At 38.5% G+C, this 17,689-nt stretch overlaps 2 protein-coding genes across 2 annotated transcripts; both read right to left on the bottom strand.

Moving 5' to 3' along the window:
- Positions 1–220: 220 nt before the first annotated feature.
- On the bottom strand, positions 221–6,190 carry LOC141797579 (cytochrome P450 2G1-like). Its single transcript, XM_074679090.1, has 9 exons — positions 6,020–6,190; positions 5,768–5,930; positions 5,528–5,677; positions 3,130–3,290; positions 2,081–2,257; positions 1,802–1,943; positions 1,522–1,709; positions 494–635; positions 221–402 (listed from the first exon to the last, which is right to left on the bottom strand). The coding sequence occupies exons 1-9, from the start codon at positions 6,188–6,190 to the stop codon at positions 221–223; spliced, it is 1,476 nt and encodes a 491-aa protein (XP_074535191.1).
- Positions 6,191–9,310: 3,120 nt separating this feature from the next.
- Positions 9,311–17,423, bottom strand: LOC141797582 (uncharacterized). Its single transcript, XM_074679095.1, has 5 exons — positions 17,200–17,423; positions 11,697–11,955; positions 11,407–11,440; positions 11,085–11,271; positions 9,311–10,029 (listed from the first exon to the last, which is right to left on the bottom strand). The coding sequence occupies exons 1-5, from the start codon at positions 17,252–17,254 to the stop codon at positions 9,674–9,676; spliced, it is 891 nt and encodes a 296-aa protein (XP_074535196.1). The 5' UTR covers positions 17,255–17,423; the 3' UTR covers positions 9,311–9,673.
- Between the last annotated feature and the right edge of the window lie 266 nt (positions 17,424–17,689).

Here is a 17,689-nt window from a genome sequence, read left to right as displayed (position 1 = left end):
CAGATAACCGAGTAGGTATCATCATCATTCATCCACTGCAGAAAGTGATTTATCATCACTTTTTGAGAAATAGCTTTGTGCAAGGTGTAGCAGTTGGGAAGTATTGTTTTTTACTGAAATAATGTTTTTTATAAAGACAGCTGTTTACATAACTTTTCATTCAGATCGCTCCGTTCACTTTATCAGCCAGGTTAATCTCAACTAGCTTGACCTCCTCTGGTTATCTTGGTGTGGCGATGAGCTGGTACCTTCGAGGCAAATTAGCAAAGCCGCTGAACTCAGGGATGAGGTTTATGCTGTCAGGGCCGTCAGCGCAGGAAAAGGTGAAATGCTGCAGCAGTGACACCATGAAGATCAAAAGCTCCATACGAGCCAGAGACTCCCCCACACAGGCTCGCTTTCCTGTGAAGACACACCCACACACAGATCAATGTGAGGAAAATAATCACTTTATGATCACTGAGGAACAATACGCACTGATAAACATTTTTACCTGCAGCAAATGGCATGAACGCAGGGTTCTTCTTAAAGTTCCCGTTCTGGTCCAAGAAGTGCTGGGGGTTGAAGGACCAGGGCGCTTTCCACTGCTTTGCTTCTTTCAGCACAGAGTGCAACAAGGGAATGATGACGGTATCCTACGAGACAGGAAACCTCGTCAGCGTAGTTCAATTTGTATTAATGCATATTAGCAAAAAATTTATATATATATATATATATATATATATATATATATATATATATATATATATATATATATATATATATATATATATTAAAAAATGTATATAAAATTCAGGTACTCTCAAAAACTTTTATTGTCTGAAAAATGTAATCGATTTAGAAGAAAAAAATGTACATTTTTGGAAAACAAATTTTTACAAATTTTGGATAGCTATATATTTTTAAATTTTAGAATATTTTTAATTTTTGATTTTTTTTTCAAAGATTTTTGAAATTTCCATTCTTTTAACTATGCAAATTTTTGAATTTTGAAATTTGAAAATTCTTTGAATTTTTGCAAATTCTTCAAAATTCCAATTATTGTTATTTTTATTATTATTAATTTGTGCAAATTTTGTAAATTAATTTTTTTTCTATTTTTTTTTTTTCAATTTTCAAAGATTTTTGAAGTTTCCATTTTTTTAATGATGCAAATTTTTTGAAATTTAAAAATTATTTGAATTCTTTTGCAAATTCTTCATAATTTCAATTATTGTTATTATTATTTTTTAATTTGTGCAAATTTTCTAAATTTGATTTTTTTTTACATTTTTGAAAAGTTATTAAAAATAAAAAGAAATGTAGACATCACATGTACAATTTCATAAATTTAAAAAACCTCTCGTTTAGATAATTATTTACAAGATTTCAACTATGTACCGATTTTTTTGGCTTTGGGGTGACTTTAATCCAGGTGAGCTGAAGCTAAATGGCTTTTTTGAAAGTAAAGGTTGCAGACATCTGGTGTAGTTCATCATTTTCCCCCTCTTGTTGAAAATCATATCTGTTAAATGAGGATACCTTTGGGATCGTGTAACCCCTGAAAGAGATGTCGTGGAGTGCGTAGTGAGGGAGGCTAAAGGGAACGATGTCCAGGTAACGCTGCACCTCGTGGATGACTGCATCAGTGAAGGGAAGGGACTTCCTGTCCTCCATGTTGGGACAGCGATTTTGTCCGATCACAGTGTCTATCTCCTGCTGCATCTTCTCTGTGAAAGAAAACAGTATTTTAGCTCTGAGTTCTGGTTTTATGAAGAACTTTTTCAGCTGGGTGGGTAGAAAGAGGGCTGCACAGGCTCACCCTGAATCCTGGGGTTTTTGACCAGCACACTGAGTCCATATCTGATGGTGGAGCTGGTGGTCTCTGTCCCTGCCAGGAAAAGATTCATCACTGTGGCCACCAAGTTTCCAAACTGGAACTCACTGGTTGGTTGGTCTTTTTCCTGAGAGGAACAAACAGTGAAAGATCCTCAAACAAGCCAGAATTCAACACAGTAAAATGTATCTTAATCGGGATGAGTGACTAAACACAGGCTGCTAAACTGGATCTCTGTAAGCAGTCTGATCTCTCATCTCTCACCTGATTCATTCGGAGCAGGAAGCAGTCAATGAAGTCTCGAGGGGAGCTGGGATCCAGAGTGTCTTTGTGCTCTTGGATTTTCTTCTTGACAAAGCGCCTCAGCTCCTTAACGTGGGCAAAAACTTTGTGTTGATGGCCGGGGAGATGCTCGATGATCCAGGGGAAGACGTTGTACAACTGTGGGAAAAGAAACAACCAGGGAAAGATCCTAAACATGTATTTCTAGTTTAGCATAGAGGTGGGCGGATCAATCCAAATATCGATACCTACGTTGGTATCGATCATATTACAAACAAAATTTAATAAAAGAATATACAAAGATATAATAAAAAATTAGTGTTGCTGTAAAGATTATAAACAGAAAAATTAATCTTTAAGAAATATTTACTCTACCATACAGGTATAAAATATGTAGAGACTGAAAATAAAGATTAAAAAAAAACCAGAAAATAAATAAAAATACACTTACTGAAATTGAAAAAAATAAACTAAAAAATTCATATCCCTCAGACTTGTTGGAATATAATTAAAAATGTAATAAATATATTTTTGACAGCATTTATTTTGATGTGATCATTTTTTTTAATATATTATCCCAAAAAAAATTTTTTTTTGTATTTTATTCTTACACTCTTACACTCTGTTCTTTAAAAAAAGTTTAGATTTTACCTCAAAGTGATATTTTTTGCGCTTTATTATCTTAAGAATATAATAACACACATAAAGATGTTTCAGGGAAAATTTGTTTTGTTGCTGTTCTATTGTTTCTGAACATAAATGTTTATCATGACACTAAAGTAATTTGTAGTCACCTTAAAACTCTGGCCAATTTTGTCCTTGGTTTTAATGACATAATCAAAAAGAAAAAAAAAACAAAAAAACCTAAAGGTCAGCAATTTGATGATACATCAACCTTAAATATGAAAAAGTATAGGTATCCGCGTTTCTGGCCCTGTATTTACTTGATATCAGATCAACATCAAAATTCCCAGTATCGCCCACCTCTAGTTTTCAAATAGCCAGTGTTCCTGAATCCCACGTCCACCTACCTGACCCCTGGTGCTGCTGTTGAACCGTAAAGCTTCAGAAATGATGTTGAGAAGATGCAGGAACTGTTTGTCGTCATAGTCAAAGCGCTCACCGAACACCATACAGCAGATGATGTTGGACACGGTGCAGCTCAACAGGAACGTGGGGTCGAATGGTTTGCCTGGAAAATGATGGGAACATAGTTATCGTTTTACAAAATGATGTAGGCTGTGCAGAGGAAGAGCAATGGCCCATGTTCAGGCATGATGCAAAGAGGCCACCATGTAGGAAAGCCACCAAGTATCAGGACCGTGTTGAGTAGTGCAAGGTCAATGGTTATTGGCTATTCCTGGTCGAGGTTGGGTGTAGGGGTTTTCCTGCACGGTCTATGTGGAAGATGCTCACAGCCCTAGCGATAACAGGAAGGGAAAGGAGGGGAGCTGCCCTTGAGGTTAGAGGAGGCAGCAGAAAGAGCGTCTTACTGGCTTTGTAAATAAAGGGGGGAGTTAAACTGGGAGCCAGAAGGAGATGGGCAGTGACTGGCCACCACTGCCGACTCGCCAGCTGGAGGGCGGGGTCTAAACGGTCTAAACTGTTGGTCATGGACACCAAACTCGTTTTGTCTTCAGTGATATTTTTACTATGTTTGCTCCTGTGTTTGTTTGGAGATCCTTCATGTAACCATGGCTATATTGTTTACATGTGAAATCAGCCATTAGCAGCCTGTAGCATGTCAATGCTAACTGGTGCAAATCCGGATGTTTCTTACAAGGTGAGGAGAAGGTGCTGGTTCTCAGGTGAGAGAAAAGAAGTGACAACATTGAGTATTTTTTACTTAATGAGGATCCGCTCTGTTTTTTCTTGAAGTGTTTATGATGTAGTCCTGTGATGGAAGTTAGGGATGTGTATAGATGGAAGCCAGGATTGATATATATACTAACTGTTAGCATGTTTATGTAATTTCGCTAACTATGTTAGCATCAAGCTAGCGCCATATATTCTTTATTGTTTTTGATACTTTAAGAGACTTAAAACAAGTTGTATGTGTTGAAATTTAAATCTCTTCTGTCAGACTGATACTCATTTCTTTGTGTGTACAGTTCTACAGCGTTTTTCTGGGTAAAACTTCAACCAGAAACATCTAAATCTGAGTTTTCTTGGAAAAGCTGTTATCTATCTGCATATTCTATTCTATTTTAAAAAAAACAGTTACAAGCAAAAAACATTCAATCTGAACCTCTTCACCTCAGCAAATTATTAGAAAAGTTGACAAACTCTTTCAGGATCTTCAGGAAAGGATGATATCTCTTGAAGACTTCATTGAGCGGGCTTTGTGAGGCAGAAGGAACAAATGATGGGAGGACAATACTGTCTCAAGACGTTAAGCAATTCACTTGTTGATTTCTGGGTTTTTTGTTTTTATATAAGGTGTAAATGATCAAACAAACAGTGTCCTGTTTGGTTTAAAAAGCTGAGCTAAGCTTCACTGTTTCAGCGGTTATGTAATACAGTCTGTTTGCTGCCATCAGACTGAGACAATAATCAATGAGAGCAGCTTAAGAAGATAAACACACCAAAACAATCCAATACAGCTTTCACACTCTCATCAGTTGTTGGTGAATTATTTTATGTATCATTACTCAGACCACTGCATTTTGCAGATAAATTAAATGCACCTTTTCTGTCCTTGGGATTGAAATGCTTTATGTAATGTCATCTTTTAATCTTCTTTCACATCAGCCTCAGGTGAAAAACGAGCTTTTAAAGTGACAGGAAACCTCGTCAGCGTAGTTCAATTTGTATTAATGCATGTTCGCAAAAAATTTTATATATATATATATATATATATATAATTTTATAATATATATAAATATATATATATATATATATATATATATATATATATATATATATATATATATATATATATATATATATATATATATATATTTATATATATATATACATTATAAAATTCAGGTACTCTCAAAAAATTTTATTGTCTGAAAAATGTATTCCATTGCAAGTTTTTTGAAAACAATTTTTTACAAATTTTAGAAAGTTATATATTTTTTAATTTTTAGAATATTTTTAATTTTTGATTTTTGTTTTCAGTTTTCAAAGATAGTTGAAATTTCCATTTTTTTAATAATACAAATTTTTTAAATTTGAAAATTATTTGAATTTTTTGCTAATTCTTTAAAATTGTAATTATTATTAATATTATTTTTAATTTGTGCAAATTTTGTAAATTTGATTTTTTTTCTAATTTTTGATTTTTCGTTTTTTTTCAATTTTCAAAGATTTTTGAAATTTCCATTTTTTTAATAATTCAAATATTTGAATTTTGAAAATTACTTGAATTTTTTGCAAATTCTTCAAAATTCCAATTACTGTTATTGTCTTAAAGCAACACACCTTTGTATGAGTTGATCCTGTTTCTCAGGTGGTTGCTCTCCTCCTGGATCCACTCCTCCATCCCTTTACGGCCCATCCCAAAGTCTCTTAAGGTTGTCAGGGTGAAGCGTCGCAGCTGGCGCCAGCGCTCCCCGTTACTGATCCCCAAACCTGTCCAAAAAACAAACGTGAGCCTCCTCAACGTCTTAAAGCATCAATGGCGAGAAAAAGTAGGATGAAAAGGTAGATTTGAAGTCCTACCGTAGCCTTTTGTAGCTTTCATCATAAAAGGAAGCGGCCCCCTGCCGGTGAAGTCATCTGCCTGGTCCACCAGAGCCTCCTTCACTGCTTCATAACCAACCAGAACCACCGTGCGCTGCCAGCCCAGGTAGAGCGTCATCACAGGTCCGTAGGTTTCACTGAACTAAGAAGAGATAAAGATGTTTTATTGCACAAGTAAACAAAAAGTCTCATTCATAATCAGCAGTGACAACATTTCACTCCCACACTTACTTTAAGAAAGCTTTTACAAGGTGCATCTTTTTGCATCTGTGGTAAGTTTCCTATGATGGGCAGAGCAGGCGGCCCTGGAGGCAGTTTATAGCTCCTCTTATTTCTGACAGTGAACAGCCACAGCAGGGCCAAGATCAGCCCTGCTAAGACCACAGTAGCAGAGAAGTCCATCGCTCCCTTTAAATGTCTCCTCCTGGGTCGACTGATCTCTTTGAAGCTCACTGTCACGCTGTGGTTTGAGCTCCCGCCTGAATATTTGTCTTTATAGATAACCAAGTGCTGGCAGGAGTGCAGCAGTAGGCCACAGGTGAACCATGTGACTTGTTTGTGACCTTAGTGCACCTTAACCTGATTATTACTTTCTCTTTTAAATGACATGATAAACAAAAAGTTTGTCTTACGGCTCTTCCAGTACGAATGCCTTTCAGTAAAAGAGATAACATGCATTAAATCTCAGTCAGTCTTGTTTGTAGGTAAAGCTTCAGCATGTTACAGGGTTATGTAAGACTTCTTGTGTTTGTTGTTGTATGTTTGGCCTCACCCTCAGGAAGGATACGGATTGGAGAGTGTTCCTGTAGAGAGAAACAGCTGCATGCAAAACTGATACTTCATAATGTGTTTCAGATTATTTTGACCTGCTAACAACATTTTTAGCATCTCATATCTTTATTCTGCATTCTGAACATTTTACTGTATCATATCATAACTTTAATCTCGGCCATTTGTTAGCAGTTAGCACATCAATTCAACCTTGGTTTAAAAAACAAATTTCCAATTTTTATCACAGAAAAATATCACAAATACTTTTTGTTAACAATACTGAAAACTCTACATGTGATACTTACAGACAAATGTTTCCAAATGTTTCCGGCCAGCCCTGTTCCTCTTAGATGGTGGCTGCTTCTGAGTGATGTTAAGTAAAGAGGACAATAGAGAGACTGGATGAGAGCACGAAAGCAGGAGATTACAGTTTTATTTAGTAACAGTGTTCAGATAGCATTCTGGCCAAAGTATGGTGAAGTTTTCTGCTCTTTATGAAATCAACCCAGACCCCTAGAAACCAGTAACCAGCAACAAGCTGAGTATAGTTAACATAAACCAGCTTTCTTATCTTCTTTCAAAAAAAACAAAGGGCTGTAGATACCTAAGACTGTGGGAACATATAAAACAGTGCTGTGGGATCTTAAGGATGTAGAAATAAAGAGCAAAGGGCTGTGGGAACATAAAATACAGGTCTGTAGAAACACAGAATATAGGTTTGTGGGAGCATAGAACATAGGGAACATAGAACATAGGGTCTGTGGGAACATAGAAAATAGGGTGGTGGAAAAATAGGGCTTTAGGAACATATAACATAGGGCTGTTTGAACATAGAACACAGAGCTGTAGGAACATAGAAGATAGGGCTGAACTAACATAGAACATAGGGATGTAGGAACATAGAACATAGGGTTGTAGGAACATAGCACATAGGGCTGTAGGAACATAGAAAATAGGGCTTTAGGAACATAGAACATAGGGCTTTAGGAACATAGAACATAGGGCTGTAGGAACATAGAACATAGGGTCGTGGAAACATAGAACATATTGGCTGTGGGAACATGGTACATATGGCTGTAGGAACATAGAACTTAGGGCTGTGGGAACATAGAACATGAGAGCTGTGGGAACATGGAACGTAGGGCTAAAGTCACATAGAACAAAGGGCTGTAGGAACATAGAAGATAGGGCTGTGGGAACATAGAACATAGGGCTGTAGGAACATAGTACATAGGGGCTGTGGAAACATGGAACATAGGGGCTGTGGGAACATAGCACATAGGGCTGTGGGAACATAGAACACAGGGCTATAGGAACATAGAACACAAAGGCTGTGTGAACATAGAACATAGGGCTGTTGGAACATAGAACATAGGGCTGTTGGATCACAGAACATAGGGCTGTTGAAACATAGAACATAGGGCTGTTGGAACATAGAACATAGGGCTGTTGAATCACAGAACATAGGGCTGTTGAAACATAGAACATAGGGCTGTGGGAACACAGAACATAGGGCTGTTGGAATATAGAACACAGGGCTGTAGGAACATAGAATACAGGTAGACATAGGGCTGTAGGAACATAGAACATAGGGCAGTAGGAACAAAGAAGATAGTGTGGTGGAAAAATAGGGCTGTGGGAACGTGGAACATAGGGCATGAGGAACCTAGGGCTGTGGGAACATAGAAAATAGGGTGGTGGGACATATTCCATTAGGCTGTAGTAACATAGGGCTGTAGGAACCTAGGGTTGTGGGAACAATGAACTTAGAGGCAGTGGGAACATAGAATATAGGGTTGTGGGAATGTAGGTACACTACCAGCATCTTAATATCTTTTAAACTGCATTGTTTGAAATTGATTAACCCTTGAAAATTCAGTATGGAACGAGAGGATTTAGCTCCTCAGACAGAAGAGGGACAAGTTTAATCCTGTTGCCAAAAAGTATTTTTTAAATGGCTTGTTGGGTAGGTGGTGTCAGGTAGTCCTCAGGCCAGCCTCAAGCGAACACTTGACAGACTCCAGAATCTAGCACTTCCTCATTGCCTCATATTTTAGACGGGAGATTGCAGCTTGGTTCAGAGTCATGGAAAACTTTAACATTACTATGACAGGAACATTTCAGTTTTATCTAACACTTTTTATCAATTTATCAAGAAAAAAAATGCGAAAAGGCTACACCTGCACTGAACTTAAATGAAGATTGCAATTTTTTATGTTAAATAGTTTTAAACTAGATGATTCAAACAGAAATGTTCAGAGAAAGGTTTAGTCAGGGTGAGAAATCATGATCCCTGTGTCAGTTAAGACTCCCATGTGTGTAAAAAAATCCAATCAGTAATGAGGCTTAACTTTTGTCTCATCAGGGTTTGTTTTCCCTCAGAGGTCTGCAGCAGGTGCTGGATGTTGATCTGAACACATGTAGCCCTCTCTGGTGAAAGCACATGCACATGCACATCTAGCACATGAGCTGTAAACCCAGGAGATTATTTTTGCTGTGCGACAAAATCTGAGATAAGCACATAGAGCCATGTGGGCTCTGTGTACCCGCCTCTTCTGCAAATCTGCTCCATCATCCCTCCTCTCAAAACCTTGGCCTACTGTGTACACCGACTCTCACTGTGAGCCCGCAAACAGCAGATGATGCAGAAAAAGAAGCACAGTCGTCGTAACAGCAGGATTTATTCAAAGTACATCCTAAGAAATGCATTTTGTGAATGATACTACACAAATGATGGGAGATACAGGGATTTATGGGGCTCACATGTAAGGGAAGCAGTTAAATTTAAGAGTCAGGATTATTAAAAAAGTACAAAATGAACACAATGAGCAAAAAGTGGAGAAACACAACGTCCTTATAAATATCCATGCAGCTGTCTGTAATCTGCTCCTTGTTTCATCCTGCAGCATGGAAAGAGTGATTCAACACAGACAGACAGTGTTCAGAGGAGTCAGGATCATGAATGATTAACCTGAGGAGCACGGGCGTAAAGCCAGGAGGAACACATTCATTAATTATACGTATAGATAACAAAGCGACTGATTAATTTATCACAACTCTCCTTCAAAAGACGACCAACACGGGGATTTTTAGAAGAATGTCTTTTCAGGCTTCTCAAAAAGCAAATCCTCCGCAGTCAAACGCATCAAAGTCAGAGTCTCCTTCAAAGTCAAAGCTGTTGAAGTGCGGAGAGTCCACGTCCTGGCTGCAGGCGTGGTACGAGCTCCCGGCGGAGAGCTCGGAGAAGCCCCCCGTGCCGTGGGTCATCTCAGGAGCTCTGCTGGTAGCGAGGGGAGAGGTTGGGGTGCAGGAGTTGAGGTAGCCCAGAGCGGAGGAGGCCGCTGCTCCTCCCATCAGCAGGCACACCGCCCGAACCGCCCGGGCATCACTGCTGTTGCCGTGGCGGAGACAATCTGACACACGATGGGGAGGAGGGACAGAACCACGCAGAGACCGCCGTGTCACACCGCCTGTCAAGGAAACAAAAATATGCATGGATATAAAAACCTCATACCAGGGGAGGCTGACCAATCAGAGATGAAAGTTCTATCTATCTATCTATCTATCTATCTATCTATCTATCTATCTATCTATCTATCTATCTATCTATCTATCTATCTATCTATCTATCTATCTGTCTATCTATCTATCTAGATTGCAATGAGCACATAAGCGATTGAGTGGAGTAGAGAAGAGAAACTGAAACTTAAGTATTCCCATCACCCAAGTATTGATATATATATATTTTTTTTTTTCTCCTGTGTTTGTCTGGAGATCCTACATGCAACCATGGCTGCATTGTTTACATGTGAACTCAGCTGTTAGCAGCCTGTAGCACGTCAATGCTAACTGGTGCTAGGCCTGATGTTTTCCACAAGGTGAGGAGAAGGAGGTGAGAGCTAAGATGTGACGACATGGACCTGTCCTTCCATCCATCGTTATTGTGAATGTAAGATCTATCTCCAATAAGATGGACGAGCTAGCCGTGCTAACCCAGCAACAGAGGGAATACCAGAAAGCAGAGTAGCATCATGCTATTCACAGACATGGCTAACAGAGCTAACATCAGACACCAACGCCACATTGGAAGAGCTTCATCTGCTGTGAGCAGACAGGATCCAGGAGACAGAGACTGAACAGACTGCTGAAGAAGCTCAGTCCTGGACCCTGTGGAGGTGGAGGCTGGCTGACTGGACAATGATGGACAAGCTGTCACCATCTATTTTCTTATGGAGCTTTTTGCACTTTCTATACACTTTCTTACTTTTGTTTTCTTGATTGTTGCTGTGACTCCTGAATTCCCCCTCATGTCTGTACTTATCTCAGCTTCTGCAGTAGCTAGCTTGATAAGAATCAAAGGACTTCTTTGTAGTTTCAGCCTCTCATTGCCTGATGTTTGTGCTTTCAGATCACATCAGTCCTTCTCTCCATCATCTGGCTAAAGTTAAGAAGTCTGGATAGTGAGGTATCAAGAGTGTTTAGGGTTTTATCGTAGAACCAGGACTGAATCAGCTGCAACACGCACCTTGACTTTGGCCTCTCTCCCTGAAGGAGCCTCCTCGTTCACCGACCCGAGACAAAGGAGGGGTGCCCTCACCCACCCTGGGTGACCCGGGGTCTTTATCACTGGAGGAGTCAGGAAGGGGGTCTCTGTCTGTGATGCAGGGAGTGATGCTGCGCTGTCTCTGGAGGGTCAGAGGGGACATGACACCCTGGAAAAGGGACACCCAGACCAGGTCAAGGTATGAAACACCAAAGGATCTCATTTTTAGATGTCTGTTTTCAGTTCTTACTTAAAATATTTGACATGAAATGAAGGATCAAGTAAGTCAAACGTGTCGACTCACCTCTCTGACTTTCCTGATCAGATTGAGCCACAGGCTGAGGAGATAAAATGACATGTCACAGTGTTTGAATCAGATCCAGACTCACCCTTCAAATCTAAAAATGTGAGAAAGGTCAGGTTGCACAATCCAGATATCATTCATCGTTAACATGTCTGGTTTTTAATGGGGCAAGGGAGACCTATAATCCAGTTCTTTGTGTGTCAACAAGTCAGGGTGTGTAGTTAACATCTGATTATGAGTGGGGCAAAGGTGTGTCAGTGTTTAAAGCAGAGGTGGAGAGTAAAACCTACCTGCAGTCCTCTGGGTTGTCGGTGAGAAGCAGCAGGAACTTGTTTTGCTGCAGGATGAGGGCGAAGCAGCAGTCCCTCCTGCCCCCTGGAGGCAGCTTAGGCAGGTCCAGTATTTCCCGGCCCTCTGCGATGGCCTCACAGTTGGTGTGGAGAGCTATCACCTGGTCTGGAGGGGACTCTGCATCCCGACACACCAACAGAGAGCCCTCCATGGTCAGTACCAGATACTTCTCCTTCCACTGCTTAAACATGAAACCACCTACCAAAAGAAAAAAACATAAACTTGAAGGAAAATGTGAAAAATACAACATGAAGATGGTGACAGCCTCTGTTTTGTGTCACACTCATCACATTCACAGCCATTGGTTTGCATACTAATTAAGTCAAAACATAAAAAGCTTCGTATAAAAAAAAGAAGCACTTTCCTAGCAAAATATACATTAAGATCTTCACCAAAAGCTCATTTGATCAAGCATTTATTCAATAATCATCTTAGTTAAGATGTTTCAAAGTAGCTAATTTCCTTATCGTTAAAATGAGACAAAAAAACTTACAATTTAACACAACTTATAAAATGTATAAACATAATTCATACACTTGAATACATAAAGGTGCTAATTTACAGTGTATATCTGTCAAAATATGTATAAATATATACATGTATATTGTTATATGTGTATTCGAGCATGCATAATAAAGCTTTTATTTTGGTTATTAAAACAAATCTTAAAAAAAAAACATTTATCATAATTTCTTCAGCAGAATCAAACATGGAGTCTTTATGTAAACAATGGCGTGTTGGTTTGTAGAGTGTGGCTAACGTTAGCAAAGCTAGCACCCTTAGCCTTCAGTCCTCCTGGCAGGTAAGCACACCTGTACTGATCCCTCATTGCTCTGGTTCAGTTGTTATAATAAGACAACTTACATAAACCTCAATATATAAACTGACTGCATCAGTATAAAGTCATCTGTGCTTGTTTACATGTAGGTGGTAGAGTATTAGAGTGTTCTAGTAAAATTAATCCTCAGTCCATGAGCATGGAGTATTAACCAGATCTAAAGCCCCCTCTAGTGGTGAGTGGCTGCATCACAGCTTAGGCATATCCTGTATTTCAGTCTCTTTCAGAAGTGAACTGGTGTCCACAGGACTGTTTCCCTCCATCAGGCTTTTATTTTGTGGTCAAGTCTTTCCCCTTCTTTCAGGTCACTTCACTTCCTGTCCTGGTGATTGTGACCCCTATCCCTCATGGTTTCCACCTGTGCCCCCTTACCTCATGTATAAAACTTTAAACTTCCCCTCATACTGTAGAGTTTGAATCCAGTTTCCATTTTGATACTGACATCCTTTGTAGTTACTTTACTCACTTAGTTTTTTCCAGTAATGATGAGATTTTCCATAACTGTGACTTTATCCAGGACTTCTAGCACAGCTATATTTAATTTCTTTGCTTTAAGTTTCCATCATTCAGGCTGCAGTTTTGTTTTTTTCTCTTTATTTTATGACTCTTACAAGATAAAGAGTTTATAATGCCAATCCTGAGAGTGGTGTACAGGCAGTCCTCGAGTTACGAATGAGTTTCGTTTCTACGATGCGTTGTAACCCGAAATTCCACAGAAGTCGAATTTTTACCTTAAATATCCCCTAAAAATCTAAATAACTATCCAAATACATGTGTTATACTTCATATTTATCATAAAACAGATCCTGCTTTCCTTTTTTTAACTTGTTTCTACATATTTTACTTATTTTCTGCTTCTACTTGATCTTTAGCTGTTATTATCCGACTTTTACCCATGTTTTGTTCTTATCTTCAAAACTCGGTTTTTGACTTGTTTCTGCTTATCTTCAGTGCGTATTGTGACGAGCACAGCACTTTAACATCCTTGTGCAATAACTCCTGGCCATGCTTGCCTCCAACCTCTTGCTTATATTACTGTTGTATGTTGTCCAGTAGTTTGTTATTTATAATACTGCGTCCTCGGCCAGTAGTACTGCTGTCTAAGACAAATTTCCTGCAAAGGACAATAAAGTTGATCTAATCTAATCTAATCTAATGATGTGAAAAAGGTGAGGATACCAAGAAAATTACAGAGCACAAACCCAGATGATCTACACTATGACGCAACTGCATAGCTGTTTAATTGTACACATCAAAAACTAGTATGTGTCATAGGAGCTTACGAAAAGAGCAGCGTAACTTTGAAACCTTCTCTATTTTCTTAAGTACATATATTTATTGGTGTTGTTAAGCCAAAACAAGAGAAGTTGAGAACCACGTAAGTCGAGGTCCTCCTGTATTTTGGGTCCTTCCTGTCAATCTTTGTCAAAGATCTTATATGATAATATTTTCTGAAGCTACCTTCTGTTCCAGAGGCAGCATCATGGGTGAGCCCAACGGTCCCACTTTCTAAATAGTCTACCTCAAACCTTTCTTTTTTTTTTTCTTTCTTTCTTTCTTTCTTTGTTTATTTTTTAAAATACCTTTTTTAAAGAGGTATTGGTGGAGCCATTTCCTTTGAACGCCCCTCCAATCAGTACAGGTGTGCTGTGTGCATAAAGGGGCACTGATGGGACCAGGTGCGGGGGACGCACTAAGGGTAAAATTGTTTTGACCGCAGGCTGGCGGCAGTCTTTCTTTATTTTTAAAATCTGGATTATTGGTTTAACTATGTTGGAGTCTTAAATAAATGGATTGAAATATCCGGAGGAGAGACGTGGCTTGATGTTGGGGTTTTTATGGACAATAAAGTTAGCACGCTGTTAGCTGCGAGTCCAACAAAGAACAGTGCGTCCACAGAAATGTTAAAAAAATGTCACTCTACGCTCATTTTGTTATTGTTTGATGTTCTCTCTTTATAAAATGAGCAAAGTTGGGCAACTTTTAGCCTGTTGGTAGAAAAGTTATGTCCCATTCATCATTAGGACAAGAGACAGATTTTGGAAAAGACTGAAGAATTTTGTCTTTTATGTAACTGTGGTTAATGTTGCTGCCAAGGTTATAATAGTTTTGGATTTGTCATTATAGTTTAGTTTTAGTTAGTTTTGACATTTTATTTTCCATTACAGTTTGGTTTTAATTAGTTTTAGCGCGGGCATTCTAGTTTTTATTTAGTTTTGATTTTTGCAACAAGGCTTAGTTTTAGTTTAGTTTTAGTTTTTCATACCTTATTAACCAGGTGCAGGATTCAAAAAGGTCAGAGTAAACATTTTGTCATACTGTTTATTTTCAAGTCCAACATAGTGCTCACTGCTCAGTCAATGCTGATACTGAACTGTTGGCTGCTGCCTTAAACACAAGAAAATAATATAAACTTAGTATAAAAAATATAAGCATCAATTATATAAAATAATATTGACATAAATTACATAAAAATAATATAAACATAAATTATATAAAACAATATAATATGAGCTTCAATAAATAAAAACTTGGACTCTGTAACATTTAAACTATCACAGATGCTCTGATTCATTGCTCCACTACGTTTTGTCGCAGCACAGAGCACAGCCAGTCAGTGCAGTAAACAAGCACGTCCCAGTACGTCGCTATGATGGTGCCGTACGGCGCTGACAACTGCCGAAAACTGTCATAAAATTGGTTGGGAAAATGTGTCGGATTAATTTAAATCCTAAAGGCTGTTAATATTGTCAAAAACTATAACTAAGGACATTTTGTCTGTAATTTTGGTTAGTTTCAGTTAGTTTTGTGAACACAAGATACAGTTTTAGTTTACTTATCCTTTTTGTTTTCTTTTCTAGTTTTTATTAGTTTGAGTTAACTGCAATGTATTTTAAATTTTAGTTTTCCTTTTTAGCTTCATTTTAGTTAACTATTATAACCTTGGTTGCTGCTCTTACAGCCTATATTAGATGGAAAGTGCAAATTTTATCAAATATTAAAGAATCAAAGCAATCAAATCTGCTTTAAACATACATAGTAACTATAACATATGTAAACCTATATCTTTATAGTAATAGTTATTTTTAACTTTTTTAATTTTAGAACCACCCAAAATTGAAATCCTGGCTCTGTCCCTGTTAAACTAGAAAAATATGAACGCCAAAATTATGACATTTCCACTCTTTGCTGAATCCTTACTGAGTTTAAATTTCCAGCTTTCATTTAAGGTGTTTATGATTCAGTCTGAGGCGATATACTTGAGTACATATCATAATAAAGCAGGCTACTATAACACACTATACAGTGATTAATCTGAAGTGCTGAATACTCTTCTCTGTCAACAGTGAGTGGATTCAAGTTTAGCGATCGTGCGATAGCGTCTGTGTTGAATGTGATTACACGCCACAATACAAATCTGTGCCAGAAATAATCTGTAGACAAAAAAAAACAAAGTTCCATTTCAAATGTCATTGACTTATCCTATTAATCTCACGGGAGACATCATTTCAATTTCAGATTAGGATTGTTCTTAATCTGTATACAACAAATACCACAAACCGAGGAAAGGGAGAAAAGTGCAACTGTCTGGGACCTAAATTCTCAAATTACTGGACAAATGTCAACAGAGGCAACAGAGCTCACAGACAGACAACACTGATATTATCACAACGGACCAGTTAGTGCGTCTTTAATCCAAACAGATTCATCTCCTAAAGAGAGCACAAACCTGTGGAGAAAAAAGGGAAAGCGTCTGCTTTTGGAACATACTGTGAGTTTTTTAGGACAGGACACACATGACAGCGCAAGTGTCCCAGACAGGCGTCCATTGTGTAATAACGGTATTAGATAGAGAGCACAATGTTGATGGATGATGGATGGGAAGATCTGCTCTATTTCTCTACACACGGATTAAAGATTAACAGGAGGATGCTGCAAACGACAGCGATGTATGTAGATGTTGTGTTTGACTTTGAGGTTTGATGCTCCACAGTTTAAAGAAACTGCTGACTCGGCTAGATGTGACACAATCTTTTGTTTCAGTCCCCTGGAGCCGGCATGACGCCATCGTCGAATAAAGCTGAGAGAGAGATGTAAAACAGATGACTGAGTCCTGAAACGAGCATTTCGCCGTTCTGTAAAAACACATCTGGGAGTGATTTTGTCTCATAAAGGGACTCTCAGACTTATATCACTCATCTGATGACAGGAGTGTTGATCTGAGGCCGCACTCCTTCTCAGTCGGCGTGAAGCAAGAAAAAATAACAAACATACAGCTCCCGAGGGGAACACTACTGAAACTTAACACAGATTTAGGAAAGATAAATGAAATCTCCTGTCAATGTAAGTCTTTTAATCACCAAAGTAGTCTTTTATCAGTTTGTCTGACATTGATTTTGTGAGCATTATGTTTATTTTTTGGTGCCAATGTCAGCCTAACAACACCATCACTCATCAGTCTGTACTTGAAAATCCTAATGTAGTCTTGAAACATTTTTTTCTGTATGAAAGGAACAGAATGACCCTGTATTTATAAAAGTGCAGCCATAAAAACAGGTCATCACCCTTTACATGCTAAAAGAGCACACAAAGAGGTCACTTACCATATTTCCTGAGGAAGCCTCGATGAATGCCTGCAGCGCTCATGCCTGTGGTCATCACAGCAGCAGGGACTGAAATGATGCACAGAGCGTTTGATGCAGAAAATAGGGTAAGAGACGGAGGGAGGGTGATTCATAAAGAGAGTGAAAGCGCGGGGCAGAGACACAATAATCCCTGCTATTAGGCCTCCCTTCCTTTAAAGCCGTGCTGCTCTGAGAGGAATTGGAGCCTTCCTCGCTGATACACAAATAAACATCATATGAATTTAGGGCAAAAACAATCATAGCAGCAGTGGATAGAAACCAGACGGAGCCGGGGATTTTCATCAACAGGTGCCATGTAAGACTCTCCTCCTCTGCTCCTCAGACAAACACACACACACACACATGTAAGCCTCTGTTTACAGCCCTGCACACAGCATATAGTCATAGTGACTCATCAGTGAACCATCAACAAACCTGTTGCTCTCTGAATTTTCATGTTCTTGAACCA

This window comes from Halichoeres trimaculatus, unplaced genomic scaffold, assembly GCF_033239565.1.
Source record: "Halichoeres trimaculatus isolate MK-OKI-2021-1 unplaced genomic scaffold, fHalTri1.1 fHalTri1_scaffold_9, whole genome shotgun sequence".
NCBI lineage: Eukaryota > Metazoa > Chordata > Actinopteri > Labriformes > Labridae > Halichoeres > Halichoeres trimaculatus.
Note: the sequence above shows the minus strand (reverse complement) of the source record. Positions and strands in the feature narration are given on the sequence as shown.